The 26,227-nt window shown below is 37.4% G+C and overlaps 1 protein-coding gene across 1 annotated transcript in view; it reads right to left on the bottom strand.

The window, feature by feature from the left end:
• Window positions 1-2,034: 2,034 nt before the first annotated feature.
• LOC114155888 (CCR4-NOT transcription complex subunit 3-like) overlaps window positions 2,035-26,227 on the bottom strand; it is a 32,346-nt gene continuing 8,153 nt past the window's right edge. Inside the window, exons 3-19 of the mRNA XM_028036026.1 lie at window positions 23,360-23,427; window positions 22,404-22,478; window positions 20,250-20,339; window positions 18,244-18,372; window positions 17,346-17,441; window positions 14,502-14,630; window positions 14,307-14,397; window positions 13,764-13,897; window positions 12,271-12,327; window positions 11,059-11,992; window positions 10,848-10,953; window positions 10,506-10,653; window positions 8,620-8,710; window positions 8,172-8,373; window positions 5,815-5,947; window positions 5,549-5,674; window positions 2,035-5,026 (exon numbers count right to left, since the gene is read on the bottom strand). Coding sequence (XP_027891827.1) covers window positions 4,928-5,026; window positions 5,549-5,674; window positions 5,815-5,947; window positions 8,172-8,373; window positions 8,620-8,710; window positions 10,506-10,653; window positions 10,848-10,953; window positions 11,059-11,992; window positions 12,271-12,327; window positions 13,764-13,897; window positions 14,307-14,397; window positions 14,502-14,630; window positions 17,346-17,441; window positions 18,244-18,372; window positions 20,250-20,339; window positions 22,404-22,478; window positions 23,360-23,427 — 2,708 coding nt within the window. The 3' untranslated portion in view covers window positions 2,035-4,927. The remainder of the gene's footprint in view (window positions 5,027-5,548; window positions 5,675-5,814; window positions 5,948-8,171; window positions 8,374-8,619; window positions 8,711-10,505; window positions 10,654-10,847; window positions 10,954-11,058; window positions 11,993-12,270; window positions 12,328-13,763; window positions 13,898-14,306; window positions 14,398-14,501; window positions 14,631-17,345; window positions 17,442-18,243; window positions 18,373-20,249; window positions 20,340-22,403; window positions 22,479-23,359; window positions 23,428-26,227) is intronic.

Here is a 26,227-nt window from a genome sequence, read left to right on the forward strand (position 1 = left end):
TTTACCATTTTAAGTTTGATTTAATCAAGCAAGAACTCCCGAGATCTACTAGTTGGATTAGTAATTTCTAGGAAATTTGCAAAAAAACCCAAAACAAACAAACAAAAAAAAACAACAGGCGGCATGGCGTTAGATGAAGGATGGATGGATTTACAGTGCCTAAAAAATGCATTCACTCCAGTTGGACGTTTTACCTTTTTTCTATGTTTACAAATCCACCATGCTTAACAAAATGTGCCTTTTTTTGACAGAAATAGTTACCAAAAAACCCCTTTAAAGTCAAACTAAAAACAGATTTCTTCAATGCCAAATATCGTAATTGGACTGTCTGGCTTTGGATATTGAGAACCAGGAATTGTGTCCGTATAATCTTTGCAACTTCATTCCATGAGGATCAGGTTACTTTCCTTACAACTGAAAACTGAAAAGGTTTTATTTACATTTAACATCTCAATGCGTTTCATGCCGGGAAGGCTAGACGTCCTTTTTTCCTGAAACTGGCGCAGTTACTTACACACCAACACCACACTAATTTCCACACAATGCACCTTCAAACTCTGTATTCATGAAAGCTTCAGAGAACAATTTCTGTGGACAAGAGAGAATTTAAACTGAATAAACATCACATCTGCAGGCGGCAGCCCTGGTTAAGGAGCTGTGATGGTTGGTGCATGCAGTCAGTCATCCAAAACGCAGCATGACAGAGCGGTTTGCTGCAGCCTGACTCTGGAGAACTGCAAAACACGGCCATATGGCCGCACGTCTCCATATGTCTGACTGTGGCAAACAACTGCGTGAAAACCGAGAGAAGAGTAAACAAACATCACTGCAGAACACGCACATAAAAGCAGGCCGAGTGTAAATAAGTGGGGCGGCGGTAGCCCAGAGGTGAAGGACAGGATGTGGGGGTAGTGGGGTATACACACACACACACACACACACACACACACACCCACACTGCAGAGGTACGTTATAGCGGCAGAGTGCAGCTGATTTGCCTGTGAGGGAGCCGCTCAGTGGACAGCAGAGGCAGCTGCTGGTGTTAATGTATGTAACCACGTGAAAAACCTCCAGGTGTGTTTGGTGAACATGGAACGAGAGAAATATTTAACTCCCCGTCATCTTTAAGGTTTTTTATCGACTCAACTACAAACGTCTGGCAGATGAACAGAGAACATCTGCTGTTAAACCCGCAATATCCAAGCTGTCCTGTTAAAGCCCCGTACTTATGAAAATCCACCAATAATACAGACCAAAAAACATTTCGAGGCATAAAAAAAAATAATTACATTTAAGTTTTATTTCAGCTCAATTATAAAACACTGTTTACCCAAAAGGAAACTGAATGTTGTTGTAACTCACATGATCAAAGTATCGCAGTGGCCAGTCAGGAAATCCAGTAGCAGTAAGTCTCGCAACAATTGTGAAGAGGCCTCTGACTAAAGACTGTTCCTGTTTGGCAGTTATGACTGCTATGACATGCCAGCAGATGATATTCCACATTAATATGTCCTGGATTACACCACCAGTTGTTGACAAGCAATGCTAATCCGGCTCCTTTGTTTTTCTTTGGTTTGTTTTAAAATTTGTCTGACTGTAAGGTTAGAGAGATGTTGGAGTAGGGGAAACATTAACCAGCAAAAATCTAAATTGCCAAAATTAAAGCACACATGCAATGTTTTCCCTTTTTTTTCTATGTAAAATGCAAAAAAAACTTTATTGTGAATTTTTTCTGTTTTGATTTATTCCCAGCAACAAAAATTAGAACTTTTTCCTCAAACCTTTTTTAATTCTGTCATGTAAAGTTTTTTTAATTTGTAGCACAGTAATTCATGCAAAAGTAGTCATCTATATTTTTTCAGTAGGCCTACACATCTGTATTAAAAATCAATAAAAAAAAATGTCTGTATGTAATTATTTAAATTTTCTTCCTGCCAACCAATTTCTCCTGGTCACCATGGGAACCTGCAGATGTATTTTTTTCCACTTTCAGCTCAAACATATTTCAGGGGGAAAAAAAAGAACAAGCACAGATTTCTGAAAAGTAATTCTTTTATTAATATTTTACAATCCTTTTATCATGGTTATGTCATCATTTACTTTTTCAGCGCCACTTTGCAAGTGTCATTATTCCATGCTGTCTGACGACAACAACAAACGGAAAAAAAATGAACAAAACAAAAAGGAGAGGTTTAAAGAATGAGAGTCTATTCAACACTTTTGACAAGGAGCACAAAGAGATTCACATTTGGGCTCGACCTCTCGTCCCGCCCACTTGTCAAAAATCAGTAAACAAAAAAGGTTAAAAGCAGGACTGTCAGTCAAGTGAATACGTGTCAGGTTTGTGTCTCGTCTTTGTGTTTGGCTTTAAAAAAAACAACAACAAAAAACTCCTGTCAAGAAGTAACTGATCTGTTAAAAGGACACAGAGCCCCATCCTTGTGTTTTCTTTAAAATGATTTTCCTCACTTCTGAAAACAAAAAAGTAATATACAATCTACCACAACAAATACAAAATATAAAGATGGTTTCTCTTTCAGCAGCTGCTCCAAACATTGGAGAATATTTGTTTATTTTATTAAAAAAGAAAAATGCTTTTTGTTTGTTTTTTTGTGAAATGAAAAGGGCCACTGTTGAGTACGAATACAGGCAAACACTTTCCAAATGAGGCCAAAATTAAAAGTACGAATTGCTGCTGAAAGGTTGCTCGCTTGTTGTTGTGCTGGCTGATACATTTCCTCATAAAATGGTCAATTGAATACTTCCTGAGAAATAAAGGAAATATCTACCTGGCATGAAGAAGAAGAAAAAGGGGAAGGGGGGAGTCTGGCTGAGAGAGAAACAAAGAAAGAGGGACAAAACGAGGAAGTGGTCCAGGTGTTCAGGATGGTACACAGGCTGTTATGTATGTGTGAGTTCATTGTGAATTTAATTGGATCCATGAGAGTGTAAACATGAAGCAGAGACCTGCAGGACAGAGGAGAAGTGGGCAGCAGTGCTGGTGTTTGTGCTCTTTGGCACATAGAGGAGGAGGAGGAGGAAGGAAAGGAGGAAGCTGGGCCTGAATGAGCAAAACAAACCTGGCTGCTGGAAGCATCCAACACCTGCAGCACTCATCACACCTGCAGCTTTTCATGTTCAAGGATCCTCTCTTGTAATCTGGCTAAATCTAGTCATGCTGGCAGTTTTTGTTTTCACTGATTGAAATCATCAGAAAGCAGAAAACAAGCTTGTAAGTGTTTCCGCGGCGATGGTAGGTGTCGTTGGGTTCTTCACTCACAAATTTTCCAATTAGGATTAATTACAAATCGCTTCAATTTCTCCCAATTCATCAGAAAATCCAGATATGATGCTGTCTATTACTCAAATTGCTGCTTTAGTAGAATATGCCCTGAATTATCTGCAGTAACTTAAATAATGTGCTATAAGTGCAAATCCAATCTTTATAAAACATCAAAAGAGCTTCAAATTCACAGCCAAAACAGGAAAAGAAGTGCTCTGCAAATACAACAGAATTGAATAAGATCTGCGTTATATAATCTCACAATAAATGCAAGTTCATAAAATTGTGTAAAAAACACTATTACATCTTAGCTTTTGTTTCAAAAGATAAAAACTTGCCTTTACAGTTCTGGTCTATTAGTTTATGTTCTTAGATGACTTCGATTTGATTTAACTGTGAGATTTTCAAGAAGGAAAACTATTCAGTTGTGTTTTATTTGAAGCACTGTTGTAGATTTGATGAAATATCTTTTCTTTATTTACTTGAATTTTCTGTTTTTGCACATGCGTTAGTTGCTCTCAACCTCTGTTCCTCGACACACCATATTTTTTTAGGAATTTGTTTGCTTTAAAGGTCGCAGTCAATGAAAAAAGTGTATCCAGGACATTTTTGTCTCGTTGTTTTGGTTCACCTTCTCCTTGTTGGTGCGAAAAACAATCCATGTAAACAGATACCGCCAGAGGAAAGAGACCTGAAGTTGGATTCTATTTCTGTGCATCTGTTTGCAGAGCGTGACATAACGCTGCCCACCAGGTAAGAGTCGGTTACTACCAGCACCTCTCTGGCTGTGTGTCACCCTCCTCCACCACAGGCCTGACGGAAGTAAAAACAGTGCAGGATAATTTTGGACCTCGCAAAAATGCTCTTTGGGCTTTTATAAAGGAACACAACAGAGTAGAGCGAGGCCCGTGGTGCCACCTACGACAAACAGCCACTGGCGTCGGAGCGGCGGTGGTGTTAACGGAAAGGTGAAGTCAGGTTGTTGAGGCGAGAACAAACACTCGAGGGAACAGCAGGGTGGAATGACAGGATCTAACATTTTCGGTCTAAATTGAACAATTATGAACCTCTACAATCATCTGAAGAAGTTTTCAGGGCTTAAAATCATGTTTGCTTAAATTGTTTGTGGAAAAACAGGTAGAAATTGTTTCTTGCTGCGGCATTTGATGGTTACTTCTCCGATTTCTTAAATAATTGCGTGTATAAAATCTCTTTGGTCCTCATGGGACTGAGAGAACGTAAAGTCAGCGCAAGAGCACGAAAAGCACATAATTCTCTGATAACCAAGACTGATTTTATATCTGGCTGCTAATAAAGGACGCAAATAAAAATAATATGATGGAGGGATGGAGGAGAAGAGAAGGAGTAAGGAGATGACAGGGTGGGAGGAATTGTCTCTGTCAGTGTGAGGATAGTAAGGCGGGTTTGGAGGGTCAGGCGGGAGGAAGGGGGCTTCAAATGTGCATTTGCAAACCTGGCCACGCCCCCTTCCCCACCCCTACGCTGACCCTTCAGTCTCCTTTCCCCCCAGAGAGCTGAGGTCAAATCCAGGAATGTCAGCAGGCGGATCACCCGTCTTCATTCGTTTGTCTGTCTGTCCTCCTCTTACTTTCTCAGCTGTCCGTTCGTCGGTGTCTGTGCGTGTCACTGGAGGTCTCGGTCTTCTAGGTACCGGTACTCAAAGGTGAACCCCTCTTTTTTCCGCTGGCCCCACTTCTCATAGTCGAAATAAATGTATGTTCCCTAAAAAAAAGTAAACATTGGGAAAAATATTAACATCTGGTGTACCCCAGGGAGTGGTCCTCAGCCCACTTCCAATCTTTATTTACATCTTTTCTCTGACCTGAAGTCAAATCCAAGACACACAGCTGGACATAAAACTAGGGATTTTACAAATCTATTTATTCATTAAATTCTGGAAATACATATTTCTGAATACTCTGTTCACTTTTACATATTTATTCAGACCTGGAAAGTTGCCCCCAGTGTCTGTGGGGGTTAGGAGTCACAATCACACACAATTAATTAAAATACTACAGACTCTCTCTAAAAATCCTTGTAACTGCCTATTTTCATAGTTTCAACATGAAATATACCTTAATATGCATTAATGCACAGAGTGGAGAGCATTTTAGGACAACCAGAAGATCATTTCTACAGTCAGTCTTCCTTACTTCTGCTCTTGAGGTTTCAGACAATCAGCGCCAAGGACAATAACTGCAGCAATTGGATTTGATTATCAGGTGATCATAAATCCAAACTGACCTGCTCATACTCATCAGTGATGGTCTTGGGCTCTTCGTGCCTCTGAAACCACATCATGTACTTTGTGTGGAACCTCCATGACTGCTTCTTCAGGGCCTTGGCTGCCAGATACTGGGCCTTCGTGCCCTGCACACAGCGGGGAGCCGAAGGGACATGAAGTAAATCAGGAAAGGCTGCTGTGTTCATAGCATTCATCATCAGATAATCTGGTGTAATTAGAATTAAAAACTCTTCAGTAGAACTGTGTTACATGAACACAGAATTACCTCCAGGTAGTAAAAGATGAAGAACAACGTTTCCGTGGAAAGCCTCTGGTAAAACTCTACAGTGTCGGAATGAGGTGGTGGCATCTGGTGGTGGAAAGGTGGGGTGGGGCAGGGGTTCCTCATAAGGTACTGCCTGCAACAATGACACAGAGACTCAGTAACAATCACCTTGTCTGTAACAGTGTTGACCAGTCCAACTAAGTTTGATGATCTGCAACACATGTTCATGAAATAATTATTATCAAAAAATAATAATAAATATCAAAATAGGTGAATTTATTTATTCAATTCAAAAATACTTTCTCACACCACAAAAGAGCTGCTTAACATGTACTTTAATATAATACTAGCATAATCAATACTTGATTTTTATTATTATTTAAAATGACCACATATACAATATTTAAAAACAAACCTATTAATTTTTCTAAGTGTAGCACTCCTGGCCCACATAAAGCATTCATGCATTTTTAAAGGCGTTCTAACAGGCAGTGAACTGCAGCACGGCTTTGCTCACAGATTTTAACCATTGTTGAACTGTTTTAGAACGTCTATTCATTTTATTCCTTTAACCCTTTTTCTTAATCTTCAGATTAATTTTGTAGTTTGGCTTTGTTTCTTGCTGGTTAATTAACTCTAATTAAATGAAACTAATGGACCAATTCCAAGAGAAATTAATTTGAAGGAATATAATTAATAAGAATATAACTAATCCAATTTTTTTGGTTATAGAACAGTAGTGGCATACTGTGGGTGTTTTTTTTTAGGATAATATATGTACATTTTTAAGATAAACACAACTGAGTTCAAATCAAATCTGAACAAGGATTCCACAACCCCAAAGTTTGCCCTCGCTGATTCATTTTAAGCCGCTAAGCAAACAGTGCATTTTAAGCCAAGTTCTGTATTTTTAGATCTTGTGTGGCGTGAAAAATAACAATCACCACATCATAATCTTTATAGAGTGGTAGCTCGGAATATCTGACTAATGTGAGCTCTTCAACTCAAGCAGCAGAAATTATGGCTGTGAGCAGAAAAATAACTGCCTGAGATTAGAAGTGGACCAGACTCAAGAAACAGAAACAGACAGGAGCGTTTTTCTGCTGCGACTGTAAAACACAAACAGGTAGTGTTGGAAGAGAGCTGTCGAGTGTTTGGATTTAAATGTCAATTGTTGATGTGTGGGCTGCAGATGCAGCAGCAGCAAACCGGGTTCTGACTGTGAATCCGTGTACAGGTGTGCATCGTTACAGAGAACATCTGAGCTTCAGAAAATATGAAACGCACTGCTGACGAAGAGTCTCTAAGCTGCTTCATTTGAATAGAAATCGGCTGAATCTTTTTGGCATCATAAGTGTAAAGAGAAATACTTTAAAAAAAAAAGATTTTTCATTGGGAGATTAAAGACCAATATGTGCGCATGTATAATGCCAGTTAATTAATTTGAACAATTCTTAAAATGCTCTTTCTGAAAATACAAAAAACCCAGAAACCAAATGCAAAATATAGACATATAAAAATGTTAATACATTTTTATTTTTGTTGTATTTAAAAGGGTACAAGTGTATTGGTGTATTGATTTGTGTTTTTCATTCAAGCCTAATAAATTATTGAGTGATGTTTGCTTACCTTTAGCTTTGGTTTATTGTTAAGGAAAGTAAGCAAAGCCAGATTTATTTGTTTACTTGGTCTTGACTTGTGCTTTCATTGTATAAATAATTTTAAAAAGTATCTGTATCTTTAAAATATTTAAGATCATGACAGCTTTTCTAACAGATTTTCAGAAACTTTCACACACCTTTAGAATAGACAAAAAAGAAATTGTGTTGTTACTCCAGAACTGGATTTTATCTTATCTCAAGTGTACTAAGATATTTGCACTAAACCAAAAATACTTAGTCAGTATGTGCTTGCAGTGTTTACATCCCATTTCTATTTATTATTATCTTGATTCTCATTCTGACCAGTTATATCTTACATAATATGATGTATTAATTATTATTTTGAACATCTAGATATAATTAACGTCAATTGTTTTCATAGAAAACGAAATAAATACATTTTTTAAAAAACACTTAAAAGGATGCTTTCAGAAGCTCAAAAAGCCGTGAGTTGAACTATGAAAATGGCAATGAGTGACTGTAGATAACATTTAGTCAAATTTTACAGTATGAACAGATCAGAGGAAATTACTTTAAATCATCAACTCTCAAAGTGGGCCCAAAATGGAGGTGCACTGAGTGCTGAGGGCAACAAGTCCCATAGTTAAGAGTCTCCATCCTGTACCCAAACATTTGATCCCTCTTATCTGTAATTATTTTAATAAAAGGGTAAGAACTGTGAGAAGTTTACTGCACCTTATTCTCTCTGAGTCGGACGGGTGGGGCATGTGCGTCCACGCCGCTTCCTGCATGGCCTGTTGGTAGAGCTGGTCTTTGGAAAGGGGAACTGGCCCCAGTGGACAGACGCCCAGTGACGGGAGGATGCTGACCTCTGACAGGGAGGACTGAGGTGCTGACGGGGGCCCCGAAGGGGTCGTAGTGCTGCTTGGGAAGATGTCTGAGAAAACACAGGAAAAATGAGGGAATGGGAGTAAAGGGGGAGAGGGAAGAGATGCAGAAGGAGAGACAACAAGAAATAAAATTGAGTCAGGGATGATTATATCAGCTGCAGCCTTTGTTCAGAAGCGGCTGAGAGTGGGAAGGGAGATGACGTTTAGTTCCATTAAATCTGCTGCGTTTCTATTTCTGCTCGGTGGTAACCCCTCGGTCCTCTCGCTGCAGCACATGTTGGTGTGAATCCTACCTGAAGTAAGGTGCAGGGAGGACACATCTCCCTCAATCCCTGAGCTGGGCGCTGCTCGCTCGGCCATGGACCTGCTCAGAGGCTCCTGGGGCTGATGAGGACAGACAAGGACACTCATGGGAAAACAGATTCTCCTGGATGTGTGTGCAGAGTTGTTGTATCGTTCTGGGCGGAGGAATGCCAGTTCCCGCTTCACTGGTCAGGTTGTCAAGGAAATATGTTAGATTTTACTTCTTGGACTGTTTTTGTGTTTTTTTAACTCTTTCTTTCACTCCCCTGGGTTCAGGGGATTATTTCAACACTGTAAAAATGTGTGACCCAGATTTTGAGGACGTTTTCATTTGTCCTTGAAATCTGTAATATTCCAAAGTATTGCTTTTTTTTTTTTTTTCACCAAATTAGAAATGAAAAATTGCACCACAGTAGCAACAGGCTATGACCACAAACATGCACTTATTATCAGCTCCCCTCCTCCATACTTCACAGTTTGTTCCAAAATGTCCAAAAGTTCATTTGCATAAAACCTTGCAAACCTGAAATTGTCCTGTCATTATTTCTTCATCACAAAGCTCTCTCCTTGCAACATTTGTATCTTTCTGTCTTTATCAATTTTATTGACTTTACATGCTAACTGAGGCGTGTGGAATCTGAAATTGAAATTTGGGGTCTTTCACAATTTCTCGGAGCATTGTGCATTCTGATCTCACTGAATTTTTTAAAAAAATTTTAACTCCTGAGAAGATTGGCAACTGGTTGTTTTTCTCAGTGCAGAAAATTTGAAAACATTTTTTAACCACCCTTCGCTTATTGATGGGTTATTGCTGATATTTTTCTTGGTTGACATTGTGCTAAACCAGTAAACTGAAAACTTGTGTGGTTAGAGGTGGAAAAGATGAGGGTGATCAATTAACAATCTGCATTATTGGTCCCCGCCTGCTACTTTCTCTCTTTCTTCCCCATACTTTTTCAAACATAATATTACCATTTTGGCTTGAAGTTATTTAAAAAAAACAATAACAGTGAAAATTGTAGATGTTTTTGTGCAATTGGTGTTACATTTACATCCATTTAAAAGTTGGTAAATTTATATTTCCCAGATTTTTACTAGATTTTGCAGATGAACACACAACTGTGAAAATTTATGTGAATCTGTGCTACACAAAGACATAATGCATTTAAGGGACAATTTTTGTTGTGCATTTGGCTACCAAAAGGCTATTCCAGCTTTTCAAATTCTATCCACAAACACAACTAAAGATAACAGCTTGATGGGAACAAAATTCTACATTTGCATCCAAGAAGTGCTCCCTAAAGAGAGATAAATTTGGATTAAAATGGTGTCTGGTGGGTTTATAGTTTGTCACAACCTGCTAGCAAAAAGTGCCCATAGGTCCCATTTCAAATCAGTTATTAAGGCATGTTTGTTGTCTGTTATAGTTAAATGAAAACACTGGTCATTTCTTGAATTAAGACACTTTGGAAATGATTGGAAAGGCAGCCGAAAGGCAAAGAAGAACATCAAGACCTTTAGAAAACCAGGATATTATCAATTAAGACAACTCTGCTGGATTAATCATACCCCTCGCCTTTTTCACATTTTATCACATTACAGCCTCAAACATTTCAGAGACCACCATAATTTGCTGCATAATTGTTAAATGGAAGGAAAATTATACTCTGTTTTAATTTCTTATTTTTACAATAAATGTGGGAAGTTTAGTTTGCATTTGTTTCCACACCCTCTTTACTCTTTTATCCCTGAATAAAACTTGTGCAAACAATAACCACCAAAACTCAGCTAATTAGAGAGACATTTAGAGAACATCAGTGAATAAAAGGTATGATGAAGATCAGGAAACACAGCAGACAAGCTGCATTCTCCTCACCTTGATGCTTTCGGGTGGTTGTGAGTAGGACAGCGGCCCGTTCTGAAGGCTTCCACCGCTTGTTGTTTTAGCCTCACTGTAGGACACCGGCAATGGAGAGGTGGACGACAAACCCATGGAGCCAAGTAAACTGGGACCAGTGTCCTTACTGGGAAGGAGAAACAGTGACGCAAGTGGTCCAATTAATATATTTCACATATGACATGTTGCTCAGCCAATCAGCAATATAACAATAAAAATATAAAGCAAATATAAAAAATTATAAATAAAAAAACAAATATTGAAGATCGGTTAGGCTGAAGAAAATAAATTTATTTCCAAAATTCTCCTTGTACAACTTACAGCTGATTGGCTGTGGAGGTCAGAGATGAGGATTGGCTGCTTTGTGATTGGGTGGCACTGTTGAGGGCAGAGTCTGTTGTGCTATCTGCTACCACAGCACTGTGACCTGTAGAGAGAGAGCAAACCATCAAAATTAACTCCGTAGCTCAATAAATGAAATGTCTGTTATTATATTTAGATGAACGGACTTGGGTGGAAATCAGATACTCACTGGTGCTACCATTCTGCTTCGGTCTGCTCGGCGGTCGACCGGACAGGGATGAGCTTCCTCCTCCGACTCCGCTCCCTGCGGATCCTGAGCTGCCGCTGTTGCTTCCGATAACTCCTATTCCGCTTCCAGGAGCTAAGCTCCCGATGGGGCTCTGCGGCCCCAGGGAAGATCCCTGCACTCCCGATTGACCTGAACCCAAACCCAAACCCAGAATCCCCGAGCCGACACTCCCCACTATAGAAGCCGTGCCGAGCGTGCCGAGCATGCCTCCCTGCGAGAACGTCGGCCCGCCGACCGCGATGCTGCTGCTACCAATGGCGCCCACCCCGCTGTTGGTCGTTGTGCTGCTGACGCCGCCGAGAGACCCCGGTAACCCTGAGCTGGCTGTGCCCGAGGCGGCCGCCTGAGCGTAGGGAGTTGGGGTGGAGCTTGAGAGAAGACCCACCATATTGCTTAGGGACGCCGGCATCCCTGACAGGCCGGGGCTGGTGGAGATGGAGCTTTTCCCCAGAGAGGGCCCCAGACTGAGGCCAAGGCTGTTGGAAGTCGCCGTAGGACCTGAAGGCGCCTGGGGCAGGGAGTTCGAAGTCAGGAGCCCCTGTGTGCTGGGTGGCGAGGACGCCGACGAGGCGTTGTGGCTGTTGGTGGAGGTGCTGGAGTTGATGGGAGCCGAAGAGCTCGGCGAGTTTTTGGCCTGCTGCTGCTGCACCGACGGGTGAGGCGGCTGCTGCGTGGCGTTGCTGTAGCTGCTGGCTAAGGTGTTGGAGAAAGGACCCCCCACTGCACTAAGATGACTGCTTCCAGAGCCGCCGATGCCTCTGCCCGCAACAGAAACCAGAGAGGATGAGGTGAGCCCCGAGGCGGAAGAAGACGAAGAGGAGGAAGAGGAGGATGAAGATAATGACGAGGAGGGATTTCCATTCTTCACCGGTGACTGGAAAAGGAACAAAGAGAATTTTGTTTGTTAAATTCTGCTGCACAGTAAATTCAAGATTAATTAGAATTTAAAAAGACTGGCAATTAATTAATTAATGCTTTAATAAAAACTGTGCATTGTATTCAAAGCTCAAGAACATAAGTTATCATAAAAACATGTAAAATTATATTAATGAGTTGAAATCTGAGTTGTCCATTTATTCTAGTTATTTACATTTAAAACCTCAAAAACAAAATTTAATCATTACAGTAGTCCACATTAGCATTTATACCAACCTGACTGACTTCACTGTCCGTCGAACGTCCCCTCTTCTTGTCATCTTCTGAGTTCTCCTGAAAATTGAATCACAATCAGGTTTCAGAAAAAAACTGACATCAGAAACAGAATCATAAATTACATTTAAAAAAAAGTAAACCTGGTCATTTTCAAAATGATATTTATCAAAAGAGTCAACATCTTTCAAAGTTGAATTGAATTATTTTATAGCAACTTAATATGGTGATCCAGCATGTTTTTTAAAGAGTCCGTATGATTGAGAATCAAAATTATTTCTGATAAAACTGAAAAAAAAAACTAATTCATTTGCTTGACTTGAACATACAGTCTCAGTTCTAATAAATATTGAACAAGCTTCCTAAGATTTGAAAAATGACTTGTTAAAATGTGATAATAATCTTTTAAAAGAGGGAATATTTTCAAAGATGCATTAATTTGACAAAAAGACCAAATATATAAATTTACTTAGAAGACAAACATTTACACTTTCAGATTCAGAGGAGAATTAATACTTTTTTCTTACCTTCATTGAAGAAAAACTATAAGAATCAATATTTTTATTTATCTACAGAGCACAAAAGTATGAATAAATAAATGAAGATGCTATATTGTGAGAATCGATTGTGAAGCAGTGATACTGGAGTCTACAGAACTGAACCTCTGGAGTAAGTACATAATGAAGTGGTCCGAGCATTAAGCCTTGGGGCCTCTCTGGGAGAGATAGGGGATTTTTTTGTTGCAGGATTTCTACACACTTCCCAGTTTTGAGGCCAGTACTATACCAGTCGAAACCAGTTCAGTTTTTTTTCCAAACGTCTTTTTAAATTTGCTAAATACTATGCAAACACTAAAGTGCAATGCTTTAGTGTTTGCATGACCAAAAAAAGTAAAAACCACTTTTGATTAGAGTAATTTGGAATGAAGCAAATACTCTGCTTCTCTTATGTCAGTGTTAGTATGTGAAAGTGAAACTTTTGAGATTAAGTTTACATTTTCAATGAGTAATTGTAGCATCCTGCACAAATATCTTTCACATTTAATCCCAGAAAAAACTCTCCTGATCAGCAGTGGATAATACCATAACTCCCACTTACATATCAGTCTTATAATAACTACTTTTATCCACTGAATGAGAGTGTAGAAGCAGAAGAGATGATAAGGAAGCCAATAGAAGAGAATATAAAGAGCAGATGGCAAGGCTCTATAATGGTGCAATTATCTTCTGCACATATTTTAGATACTGATGTGCCTTGATTTGAGCTAAATGTAATAACTGACTTAATTGTTCATGATTACCATTGTTACATTAAGACATCTTTCAGGTCAATGATGAAACAATCTAAGCCATTCTTTCTTTATACAAATGAATGGATTCGTTTTTTTAAACTCATATTGCTAGAGGATCAAAAACCAGGAAGAACAGAAGTAAAAACAAACAGAAAGGACAAATAATTGATGATGTGCGTAAAATGAAAAGGATCATTTTTCTCACCGCAGTGCAAGTGGCAGGCGAAGGAGGGATTGGTGAGGATGAGGTGGTGGAGGTCGGTGTGCTGCTGGAGTTCTGGAAGATCTCGTCCTCCAAGTGCGAGGGTCCTGGTGGGGAGGTGGCAAGTAATGGTTGAGCTGGAAACAGAAAAGACAAACGGTTTTAGCCTCTATTGTGAATTTTTAGTCTTTTGTACTCTTTTGTTATTATAGGTCAAGGTTTGATCTAGACCAACTCAACTTATTGAGCTCATGGTTAAATATTTATTATTTATTGTAGAGTCCATGTAATTAAAAGATTTATACACATTCTTTAGCTTAAATGGCCAAAAAAATATTTATGGGACTGCTTACAGCTACTTGTTTAAAGTGACTTTTTTGCAAGACCTCCACTGGAGTACAATACAACCAGGTTTGCACAGGATGACATCTGTACTTGTTTTCATGTGTAATCAAGATGTTTTCCCCTTAGGGAAGTCACAATGTTTGCACCAAAAGACTCCTGCAATTATTTATTCAATATTTCACTAATATTTTTTACACGTACGGAATTCATCCAGGTCGAGATCGTCATATATATAATCGTTCTCCTCAAAATCTGGATCCTGCGATGACTCTCTGTAGTACTCAACATCATCCTTTGGAGAGAAAGCACAAATACTTCAGTCTTAGTTAAATATTAAATAATAAAGTTGTGTGTGTCTGTAGTTTTTGTCATCTCTGTGATTTTTTTTTGACAAACCTTGATCTTCCTGATGGATTCGACCTGCAGTGAGTCATTGTCCAGCATCCTCAGTATGGTCTCCAGCATTCGGATGTGATACCGATGCTTCTCGATAAACTTTTTCAGCTCCTCGATCCGGTCCTGCTTCTGTAGGACAACAGCAGGTCAACTTAATCATCTGTTTTTATCCAGGCACACAGGTTTTTTAGCATTACCTTATGAAGGTTTTACATTCCTGTGCAATAAGTTTTGCGTTCTCTCACAAAAGTTTTGCATTCCCATGCGATACTTATGCGTTTCCTCACAATAATGTATTTATTAGTCTGTTCATGCGGCATCTTGAATACTGAAAGTCTTTTTGCTACAATATAAGGTTTGTTTTTCAAATTTATTGCAAGGTAACAAAATAAAAATTTCCCCCTTTAAAAGGCTTCATACGTTTATACTCTTGGCTGCAAGGTGATTTATTTTAAAATAAATAAAATGAATCATTTTATTCTTCCACACAATGCAAAGCTTCATTAATAATTTAACTCCAACAGGGGGAACAAGAAAGCATTTGAGAATATCAACAGCTTCTAAAACAAAAAATAAAGGCGCGTTTAAAGTTTAACGAGTGAAATGTGCAGAAAGGAGATCATGAATGATTTAAAGCTGCAAGAGCATTAGTGACCGCCATGTGCATTTTCCAGCCTAATGCATCACAAAGCACGCAGGCAGAGTGCCACTTTCTGATTTCAATATTTCATTCTCCAAGTGCTTCACTGTTAATTCACACATTCTCTGAAGGTTGGAGAACACTCCAATGTTTAATTGTCCTAATTTGCCCCCAGTGTCTATTTGGACAGAACGCAATGCGTGGGCTTGGTGTGCAAATAACAAACCAGCTAAATGGATATTATTAAAACACAAAAACTCTTAAAAGACACTAAGGGGTGTTTGTTATTAGGCTGCATGGAGGAGGTAAGCAAAACCAAACTTCCTAACACATTTCATCTTAGCATGAAAATGGTACAGGAATAGTTTATTATTTAGACCAATATTTGAGAATGAATTCAAAATTTCATTACTAATTTGATTTATTATTCTAAATCTAGGTCAAAATCTATATAACAAGCTAAAACAAATGAAATGAACAGGAACCGTGGAAGTCAAATTTAGACTCAACCTACATATGTTTCAGTAAGGTATATGTGAACACTTAAAGGTCACTTCTAACAAACAAAATAACCTTTCTGAAAAACCTGAAGACAGCCAAAGGCTAATAATTCACACACAGTGAGAGAGATGCACCTTCTAGCCTCTAAAAATAAGCTCATAATCCTAAAGAAATGAGACGCAACGTTAAAAAGTCCTCAAAATCTTCCTCACAGAGGCTTCAAATGCCAGTCCTCAATGGCTGATGTCCTACAACATATAGATGTTTCTCTGTTTCAACAGACCTGAACCAAATAATTCATACACAGCAGAACCCCGAAGAACTTTTCTAAATTCTGTGAAAGTAAATTTGTACAGTAATTTGATTCAGGTGGTTTGGGCCACTGACACATCCGTGGTGAAAAGCTTTTTTAGAAGCAAATTCATTTATTTGATTACTGAAACACTGAGATGCAACGTACAGATTTAAAGTCAGAAAGTTTAAAACCTATTTCATAAGCACATTTTTATTCACATATTAAAAGGATATTTTTTGGCTGAAGGGTATTTTAATGTATGTTTAAGTATTTCTTTTTACACTTCTTTAACACTATTCTCTGTTTTACTCTGTAAATATTTTAACAAAAGCAAAGGAATTTTAAGTCTGAAGTAATAAATTTGATCAGCGTCAATGTTTATTTCCAACCTGTGTCTTCAACCAAAATCATCAGGAGTCAAACATTTGCTATAAATATTATTCATATTTTTGTTCTTGATATTTTGGTCACTAAAAGACAAACTTGTAACAGCATTCAAGAACTCGCTGATTTGATCCTTATTTTGGACAGCTTGGTTAACTGCAGGGCTGCACAGTGGCGCAGTTGGTAGCACTGTTGCCTTGCAGCAAGAAGGTCCTGGGTTCGATTCCCGGCCGGGGTCTTTCTGCATGGAGTTTGCATGTTCTCCCTGTGCATGCGTGGGTTCTCTCCGGGTACTCCGGCTTCCTCCCACAGTCCAAAAACATGTCTGTCAGGTCAATTGGTTTCTCTAAATTCTCCCTAGGTGTGAGTGTGTGTGTGAATGGTTGTTTGTCCTGTATGTCTCTGTGTTGCCCTGCGACAGACTGGCGACCTGTCCGGGGTGTACCCCGCCTCTCGCCCGGAATGTAGCTGGAGATAGGCACCAGCAACCCTCCCGACCCCATTAGGGACAAGGGTGAACGGAAAATGGATGGATGGATGGTTAACTGCACAAGAAACAGACAAAATGAATCTTCCTGCTTCTCAATCTGAAACTTTCTGCACAGAAACAAACAGGAGGGTCTTTCAGGGACAGTAATGTCTGCTGCACACTTTCATTTCACTGTCATTATAAATAAGCTGCTGTGACATATGGATATGAAGTATTCATTCTTAATTCAGAACTTGTAGGTTCTCTGAAAAGACTGCACTGCCACATCAGTAAGTTTCCGATAAATGAAGTCCCTGGGGAGGACTTTAAAGGGAAAGTTGGAGTCAGAGAGACTCGGTCAGTGAGGTTATCGTCGTTGGCCAGAGACAGAAGATGAAAGCAGGGTTCGATATCTGACCTCTCCGCCAAAAAAGAGACAGCGAGATAAAAGGAGGAGAGCTGTGGGGATGACAAGCCAACCGATCTGGAAGCAGCAGTGGGAGAGCAATGAAAGGGGGAAAAAAATGAATGATTCAGAAAGGGGAGCAGACTGACCTCCTTGTCTCCTTTCTTTTTTCTCGTCTGGACTGAAAGAGACTCCACTTCACTCTCGAACTGGTCCACCTGCATGTTCAACGTGTCTATCGTGTTCTGAGACAAAAGAAAAGGAAAAGGTCAAACAACAGCATCAAATATTTAAAAAATAAAATATTTATTTTGTAATTCTGGGATTCTCTTGACATAATTCCATTGTTCAATTGAAATGATTGCTTATCTTTGATCTGACAAAACCGTTTTATAATTTTCTATACAATTATTTTAAAAAATCTAACTATACTGTTAGGTGTTGATGACAATGAAGGAAAAATCTGGGAAAATTATAAATTATAATCATAAACTTATGAAAAAACGGAGTAAGTACAGAATGAGCATTTACTTCTCTTATAAATTCAATTCAATTTATTCATTAAGGGCATTCGCAAAAAATAGTATCTAAAGGCATTTTATGGAGCTGGGAAGCATAATGCCTGAGAATCAGCTTATTTAATGAAAAATCCAATTAGGGCTTTTCATTAATAACAATCAAAATGTAAAGAGTAAATTATCAGGTAATTCAGTCAATGTCTATTTCATAAATAAGCTGCTCTGTAATTATTAGTTCTGCCCAGCAAACTAAAAACACTTTGTTTTTATTTCATTTAGTTTTGGTTCCTCTATCATTTTCACTTCCATGTTTTAATCACTTTTAAGAATCTTTTAGGGGAAAAACGTTCCCTTGTGAGCAAAATTTGACTCCACCTATCCAGTTACATTTATGCATCTTTATGTCTTGTTCCTCACTTATCACATATTGGGGAAAATTAGGAAAAATTAGGATTCAGCAGTTCGAATGAGGGAAACTGTTTTTCTCTGAAGGGTAAAGCCCAGCGGTCCGGTTGATCCAGAGGCTCACCGTTAGCCAGGTGCCGACCTCTTCCTTCTCCTTCTGCGCCGGGTCCACCTTCTGGATAAGGCCGAGTCCTTCTTTTGAGTACGCTTTTGTCTTCGTTTCTCTTTCAACTATTTTAAAGCGCTCCATTTGCTGCAAGAAGATAAAACACAGAAAATGGATGAAGATTTAATTCCTGAAGAAAAAGAGATACAATTTTAGACCTCTGGAAATTTAGTAAAGCTTGCTTTCAATGACGTTGCATTCTTGAATTTCTTGAGCTAATACTGCTTTTATATCAACACTAAATGGTTTTAATGCATTTTTCAAAATTTCTAGGGTCTAATTGTTCAACTCAAATATGGGGAATGTCTTTCTTAAACCACAGGAGAACTAACATGTCACTACATAACTTATCAAAGAAACTATTCACATTTGGATTTTTTGTGGCACCTTATTAAAAGACAGTCACAAAAATTATATTTTGCTGCCTCTTTGCAGTTGTATTTAAACAAACCTTGACAGGCGTACTAACAATATTTTTGTACAAATCCAAAGAGTTATTAGTTATAAACCTGTTGATTTAGCCTGTAAACCCTCTCAGCTATAACTTTATCAGTGCCTCATATTTTTGTGACGATAATAACAAATTCTGTCCACTACACTGTATTTTTATACCAGCCGAGAAAACCATATGAAAAATAAATGATCAGCGTGGGGTTAGAATAAAAACCAAAACTCAAGTGTGACAGATGGAGCTCTGGTGAGTTGTCTTCTCTCAGTGTGAAGCATGTGTCTCGCATGTAATCCATCTGAATAGTTATCATTGAAAGGTAAATGAGGCTCTGAGGCCCGACAGGCAAAGCAGCAACACTGAAGACACAGAGTTAGCTAGCTAACAAACTATCTTGTACTATAATGAACATATTTTGGGAACAGATCTTTTAATCCAAGTGCAAATGCTTCATTTGTCTTCTCATGCAAATCTAACATCTCAAACCAGAAGTAATTAATTTTTATGCCACTTGAGGGCAGCGGAAACAGTCCATGAGACCACAAATGACAAGTTTACAAAGTTGGAGATTTACAGATTTCAAAATAAAGCCTAGCTGATAATTTAAGTCAATATTAGCTCTACTTTTACTGCCACCTGATTATAAAGAAACACACTGGTCTTTTCCTCTAAGCAAAGTTAGTTTACCATTAGTTCATAAAGCTTTCAATTGAATGAGATGTATGGCTCATTTCATAGAATTACAGGTCAAACTAACTGAAGTACTACAATATCACAATAGTCCAATCAATTTTAGCTTCATAAACAGTCCAGGTTTTGGGGTATAATACACAGCAGTCACATGTTGTCCTGTAGATGAGCTTTATAAGACTTTGGTTTGAGCTGAAGCAGAAAACAGAAGCTGAGGATGTGGCCGTCAGTCATAAACAAAGCAACTTCTAAAACATGAAATAATGGAGAATTTTTAAATCATGGAGGGATTTAAGCACGTAGCATGTGAAGCTTTCAGCTGTAAAAAACCAATACAAACTCTAAGCATTCTTCACATAAAGATAAAATGTGGTAAAAGACCTTGCCTTTTGAAAGGCTGCCACTGTAAATAAGAAATCTGTTCTTAATCAGTTTATTGCCTGGTTAAATAAAGTACAGTATTAAATACAGTTTGTTAAATAATGTTTCCATTTGTTTATTAATGGGATTTCAGGTCTAGAAAAGCATTTTGTTTGTAGTAAATACATTACTAAAAATGTATTTAATTTCTTTCTCTTTGTATTTGACTTAAAAATCAAGAAATTTTATATAAGCATAATATTTCATTAAACTATCACATAAAAAAAGACTTATCTATTTTACTTATCTTACTTATCTATGAAAAATACTAATTTAATTAGCTGATAACATAATTTCCATCTCCTATGTTTACATAGTAAAAAACTGTCAATCAACTACAATTTTATTGTATTTTCACTGCAACAACAGAGAGTTTTCATCCTCTCTCTTGGGGGTTCCTACTCACCGTTTCTATGAGTTTCCGGTTCTCTATTAGCTGCCTTTTGTCTTTGATCTCGTTGGATGCCACCCACGTCTTAATCTGGTCTCGAAGGCGCTGCGGGATCATATAGGAAGAAGACGATACAGAGGAACAGCGGAGGGAGGAAGAGTAGGATACAAAAACATTAAAGAACTTATTAATACATGCATAGACTTGTCTTAAACAGTCAGATGGTGAAGCTGATGCAGGCTTCGCTTGGAGTTTGGTCCTCATGACAACAGAAACAAAGCAGTGGACACACATATAAATCTATGTTTTAAGCTGAAGGAGATGAAATTCAACACACTGTGAGCGTCAGTAAACTCTCTCAATCTGGTGTTCACAGAGTCATGTTAATCAGTTTTTCTCTCTACTTGCTGCTTGAAGTCAAACTAAGACACATTTATACAATTTCACACAGAAAAGATTAAAAAAGGCTGATAATTAAGATAGGATTTTAATCAAGAAAGGTACAAATTTTTATTTTAGAGTAAATATTTTGCAGCTTCAAATCAATTGAATACCTTTGTATTCTATTGACATTTTCACTGAGGAACAAAAAGATACACAATTTTTAAAACAAATTTTACAAAAATATAAAAGTTTGCAATAATTTTTTTGAGCAATCTGGTTTGTAAAATAACTCCAGTTCAGTGAAATTCAACAGAGTGTATCTGGTAAAAGGCACTCTGAATTTTTTCACCAAAGGTTCTCTATTTAATTAAAGTGCAGTACATTGACTCACCCGACCACAACTACTCCTTTCACAGCCCTTCATTATTTTCTACCTTTTAATATGTTACACCCTTTTTACAAAGTTAACTCAAAGTTCTACGCAGAAATACCCCACAATGAGAAAGTAAAAACACTTTGTTTTTTGTAGATTTCTGCACATTTCTTAGAAAGAGGAAACCACGAAATCACATTTACTCAAGTATTTACAACACATTGTTGATCCACCTTTGGTGAAAATTGCAGCCCGAAGTCTCTTTGAACGTGATGCTACAAGCTTAGCTCACATATCATCAGGCAGTTTGGGCCGTTCTTTGCAGCTCCCGGTTTTCTATTTTTAAAAATGTTTCCAAAAACTCAATATTTTTCCCACACTGTTATAATGAGGTATTAAAGTGCAGAGTTTTGAAGAAAGACTTTCATTTTATACAAGTTGGAATAAGGTCGTAACATAAACTGTGGAAAAGGTGCAACACTGTGAATACTTTCCAGATGAGCTATGTGTCATGTAGCAACATCTATCAGAAGCTGCAGACTATTGCCAGACATACTGTTTGTATTCCTTGCTGATAGTGGAAAAATTAACACAAAATAAGAAAAACATAAAAAGAGAAGCAGCGGCCCATGTATTGACACAGGTGTCCAGAACAATTTCCGTCTCTCATTGTTAACATGACAGCCTCACATTAGCGCTCTCTCCTCTCACTTTTTCACAGACATGATGAGGAAAAATACAAAAAGAAACAAGACTGTGAGACTAATAAAAAAAGTATATATATATATATATATATATATATATATATATATATATATATATATATATATATACAGTATATGTGTGGGGTTTTTTTTGAAGAGCCTTAATTATTTAATCCAGGAGCTTGTGAGGTGATCTTATCACTGACTAACATTGTTTGTTTGTACATATGACCGCCCTGGACCTTTTGGATCAGTGATGACAAAGCTTATGACAACATGTGGGCATCTGTGAAAGTAGAGAGGTGCTGCAGTTTCCGAACGCCGGCCTGTGCAGCTCACACAACCTGCGCTCCAACAAAAGCGTTGGAGCACAGGTTTATTGAGATTGGCTGTTCTCCGACACCATGTTTTATGTTTCTGCTTTCCTGGTATCCTTAAATTACCAAACTAGTTTATTAGAAGAACGTTGGGAAGATTAATGACCCGGCTACATGTTCTTAAAGTTTCCATTCTTGTGAACTTTACTCATTCAAGAGGATTAAAGAACTCGGCTGGAGAGAAAATGGCTCAATGTTTTAATTACACCAAGACGAAATGTAATTTCTGCAACCTTAACTTCTTAAAAGTGTTTTTGTTGACTCACTCAAGTATTTAATTACCTTTTCCAATAACTTAGTTTAAGTGTTTCTAATGATGGCTTTATCGTACCTGCAGCTTTTTAATCTCTTTCTTGAGGTCCGCTTCATATTTCTCCTTCTGGTTTGTATTGGCTGCATTGTGAAGCTACAAAGAAGCAAAAGATGAAGTTTCAAGCAAGTACTGGCTAACACAATTCAAAAATGCAATTAGTAATAGCAATACACTTATATCAGCAAGTCAGTAAAACGCTGCACAGAACTAAATAACCACTTTAGTTACTAATTACTCCAAAGTTATGGGAGTTTGATTTGAAATACTGCTTTCGGAGGAAATCTTATTTTTAGCTTCTATAATAGTATGGTTCTGCTAGAAAGACAAAAATAATGAATTACTTAAATGTTATTAAAAAGGAAAAAATAGTTTTTCAGTAGTAAAACCGCCAACGACCAACTACAGCAAAAATAACTCCAGGACATAATTAAGTCAGAAAAATAAACTGGGATCTCTTTTGCCAAACAAACCCAATTAATGACTTTCTACCATTTTATTAATTTTGCTATTCAAGTCTGCACATTTTTATTGCTCCTCTAGGCAGTATGTGAATCTTTTTCAGGGAATGATAGCCTTTGTTAAACTACAAAGGCAGCAGCTCCTGATGAAAGTTTAAAAGTCAATATTTTCTTCTCATCATATTTACTGTCAAGTCAAAGCTCAAACTAGGAAGGTTAAAAAACAGTTGGTGAATGTATCACTTTGTTGGCAGAGAATAAAAGGAAAGTATTTTAATTGATTATTTTAGCTATTTTCTTTGAACAATTCTCAGGTGAAGATGTTTGACAGTTTTATTAGTATATGAATCATAAAAATGTTCATTATCAGCATAAGTAGCAATATGTTGAGAATTGTTTTGACTATTTAAAAGCTTTATTAGACTAAAAACAGTCAGATTTGTGAATTTCCGGCCATTCTCTGTATTTCTTAACCAAATAATTGACAAATTTTTTGCTGTGCTAAAAATGTCTTACCTTTTGCCAAATGTCTTCAAACTGCTCCACTCCTTCCGCTACTTTTTTCAGACATCGATCTATTTCCCCTGAAAGAGAAAATAATAAACAAACCATAAATAAAAACACAACAAGTTTGAGTTTAAAGAATGTGAATTCCTTCTTATCTGCATAAAAACTGAAGCTAATGTGTGTGCAAAGTGAAATTGCTTTTATCTGGTAAATTATTTGGTTCTTCAGAACTGATAGTGTTTATTTATCCTACAGTCAAATTGCATAAAAAGTGAATAAAACAATTTTTCTGCATTGAATAAATTAGACGCTCCCTGTCGGGCAGGTTTTCCCCAACACAGTTTCTCCTTTTTAAATGAGGACATTGCAAAAAACAACTGCAGTACATAAAAGCAATACACTTCCAAATTATAGCTGACATCTCATGAAATATGCATGTCATAAACGGGTCCACAGTGCTTGAGAATTAAAGGTGACACACATCCCCCAGTCACACACAAGTATATATTGCTATGTTAAATATGAGCGTTTATGACAGACAGTAAAATGGATTAAAAACTGACATTTTGAGACAGATAAGTCAACATTAGGATTCTTTTGTGACAATAACATGTCTCAGATGACTTATGTCAACTTTTGTCATGTGGATCTGATAATTCACTAAAACAAACAGGAAGGAGCTCAGATTAGCTTAACTATGCATCATTTGTGACAGTAGAACATTTTTACATGGAAAGGATTATTTTTATTTTATACAAGCAGTGGAAATACCACTCTGTTCTCCATAAACTTATTTAGTTAATTTTTTATTGAAATGACAATCAATATGAAAAACTACAAACCAGTAAAAAAAAAAAAAAAACATGACAAAAAAGAAGTAAATCAAGCATAAGATGCTAACTTTTTTTTGTCACTTTCCAAATGGAACAACTGTACTGCTGTAATTGTGGCATAATAACTTGTAATATTCACATGTTTAGAAGAACGTGTCACAAATCTTTCCATATTTTTTGGGGGGATCAGACGTAAAAATCTTTGGGTACCATTGATGTGATTAACAGTAAATGTAAACAAATCAAATTTAAATCAATACAACAAACTCATAATTCACACAGTGAATGCTAGTTATTTCTATGTTATTCATTATTTTTAAAAATGAGTAAATGGCATGATGATTATTTTCCTCTGGAGTTTTCCTCATGACTGAACTGAGGCCTATTTATGTTCATTTCTAGCTTAATCTCATTATATTTGACATTCTGAATCCTCAGGCTTTTTCATTTGTAAATACAAATAAGGGATAATTTTATAGATTTTTGTAAAGTAGTAATTTGTACATTTAGTTCATACATAAAGTGCAAATCATTTGTTTAATTATTTTACATTTTTTATTCCTTCGTTGTTTTTAATTGTTTGTCTAAAATCATGTCAGGCCTAAGCATGACATTTATTCTTCCCACTGTACCAACAGATTTCTCACATCAGTCACGTTGCTTTTGTCAGCAACTGTTAGTGAAAAGGTGAAAAGTTCAGAACATTAAAGACTCATTATTAAAACACAAAAATATTCATGTGAGTCCAGAAAGAAACAAAAATGATGTAAAATTATAAATATAAAATATAAATATAAATTGCATTTGGTAATTCCACTGATATAAATAGAGAATAGTCTGTAACTTACAAACAGATCTAAACACACAAATCTCCAATATCAAAAATAAATAAAATAAAAACATTAAGGAGATATGGAAATAACAAGTTCTAGGAAGATTGGAGATTATTGCAGATGCAACACAAAGAAAATTCACTCCACCTTTTTAAACAGTGTCTCTAACATTAATTTATAGCTTTTATGTCATTTCATTATATGCATTTAGTGTTTCTTACAACTAAAAACAGGCAAATGAAGTAAAGACAGCTTGAAACAATTTGTCTGAATAAACTCCAGCTGAGGTCTGGGTTTAAAGTGTCTTGATGTTCAGATACTTCAGAGGGGGGGTTATTTTTAGATGAAAGGCAGCCTCCTCTGTAATAATACATTACAATCTGAGAAGGCCGGAGCAACACTGCTGCTAGATCATCTCTCCTTCAGGAGGACATTTTAGCAAATGTCCACATTTCTGTTTTGTTTTTAATCTGACAGCTGCTCTTTGGGGGAAGCCACTGTGACAAACGTGTAACAGAGCGGGACGTTGATCCCTGTCAAAAATGAACTTTTAGCCTGCAGTGACAAATATCGATTCAAAATTACATCAAAGTATGTTTCTATAGGCCAGAGTGAAGCCTCTAGTTCTACTGTCTTCCTTAGAAAAGGTTTGCGAAGAGTTACAACACCTGTTGCTTGAGATGCATAGTCATCTGTGCGCTGCAAACCCCTTCAAACATCAGCTGACATCAACTTCATCTGTGCTGTTGCAGTGTTTCATTCTTTTTTAAAATGTAAGTACTGAGAATAAGAGGAGAAGCAGTGAGAAGACCATTACGAATGGAATTTAAGGCTTATATCTCCACAGAAATGTAAGAACTTCATCCATCCATCTGGTGAGAAATTAACACTTGACCGTGATAGACGCAAAAAAGCTATCTTGCTAGCTAGCTAGTATGTTAGCAGTGAGTTATCTCCTGTCTCAGGTCACAGAACACAATGAAGATGTCTGAGAGCGACTCAAAGTTTTGCTTGACAAAAAAGTCCCGTGAGAAAAAAAAAAAAAAAAAAAAAACACCCAACAACCTTTGTCTTTCACACAGTGAAGTTCATATTCACATTAAAAGCAGCATGCGTTTCCCTTTGAAGGCAACAGCTGTTCATACCAAACTTTAGCCGCTTCAAATTATCTGTTACATCATAGTAACTTAGTACAATAAAGAAAACTGCAC

This window comes from Xiphophorus couchianus, chromosome 13, assembly GCF_001444195.1.
Source record: "Xiphophorus couchianus chromosome 13, X_couchianus-1.0, whole genome shotgun sequence".
Lineage (NCBI taxonomy): Eukaryota > Metazoa > Chordata > Actinopteri > Cyprinodontiformes > Poeciliidae > Xiphophorus > Xiphophorus couchianus.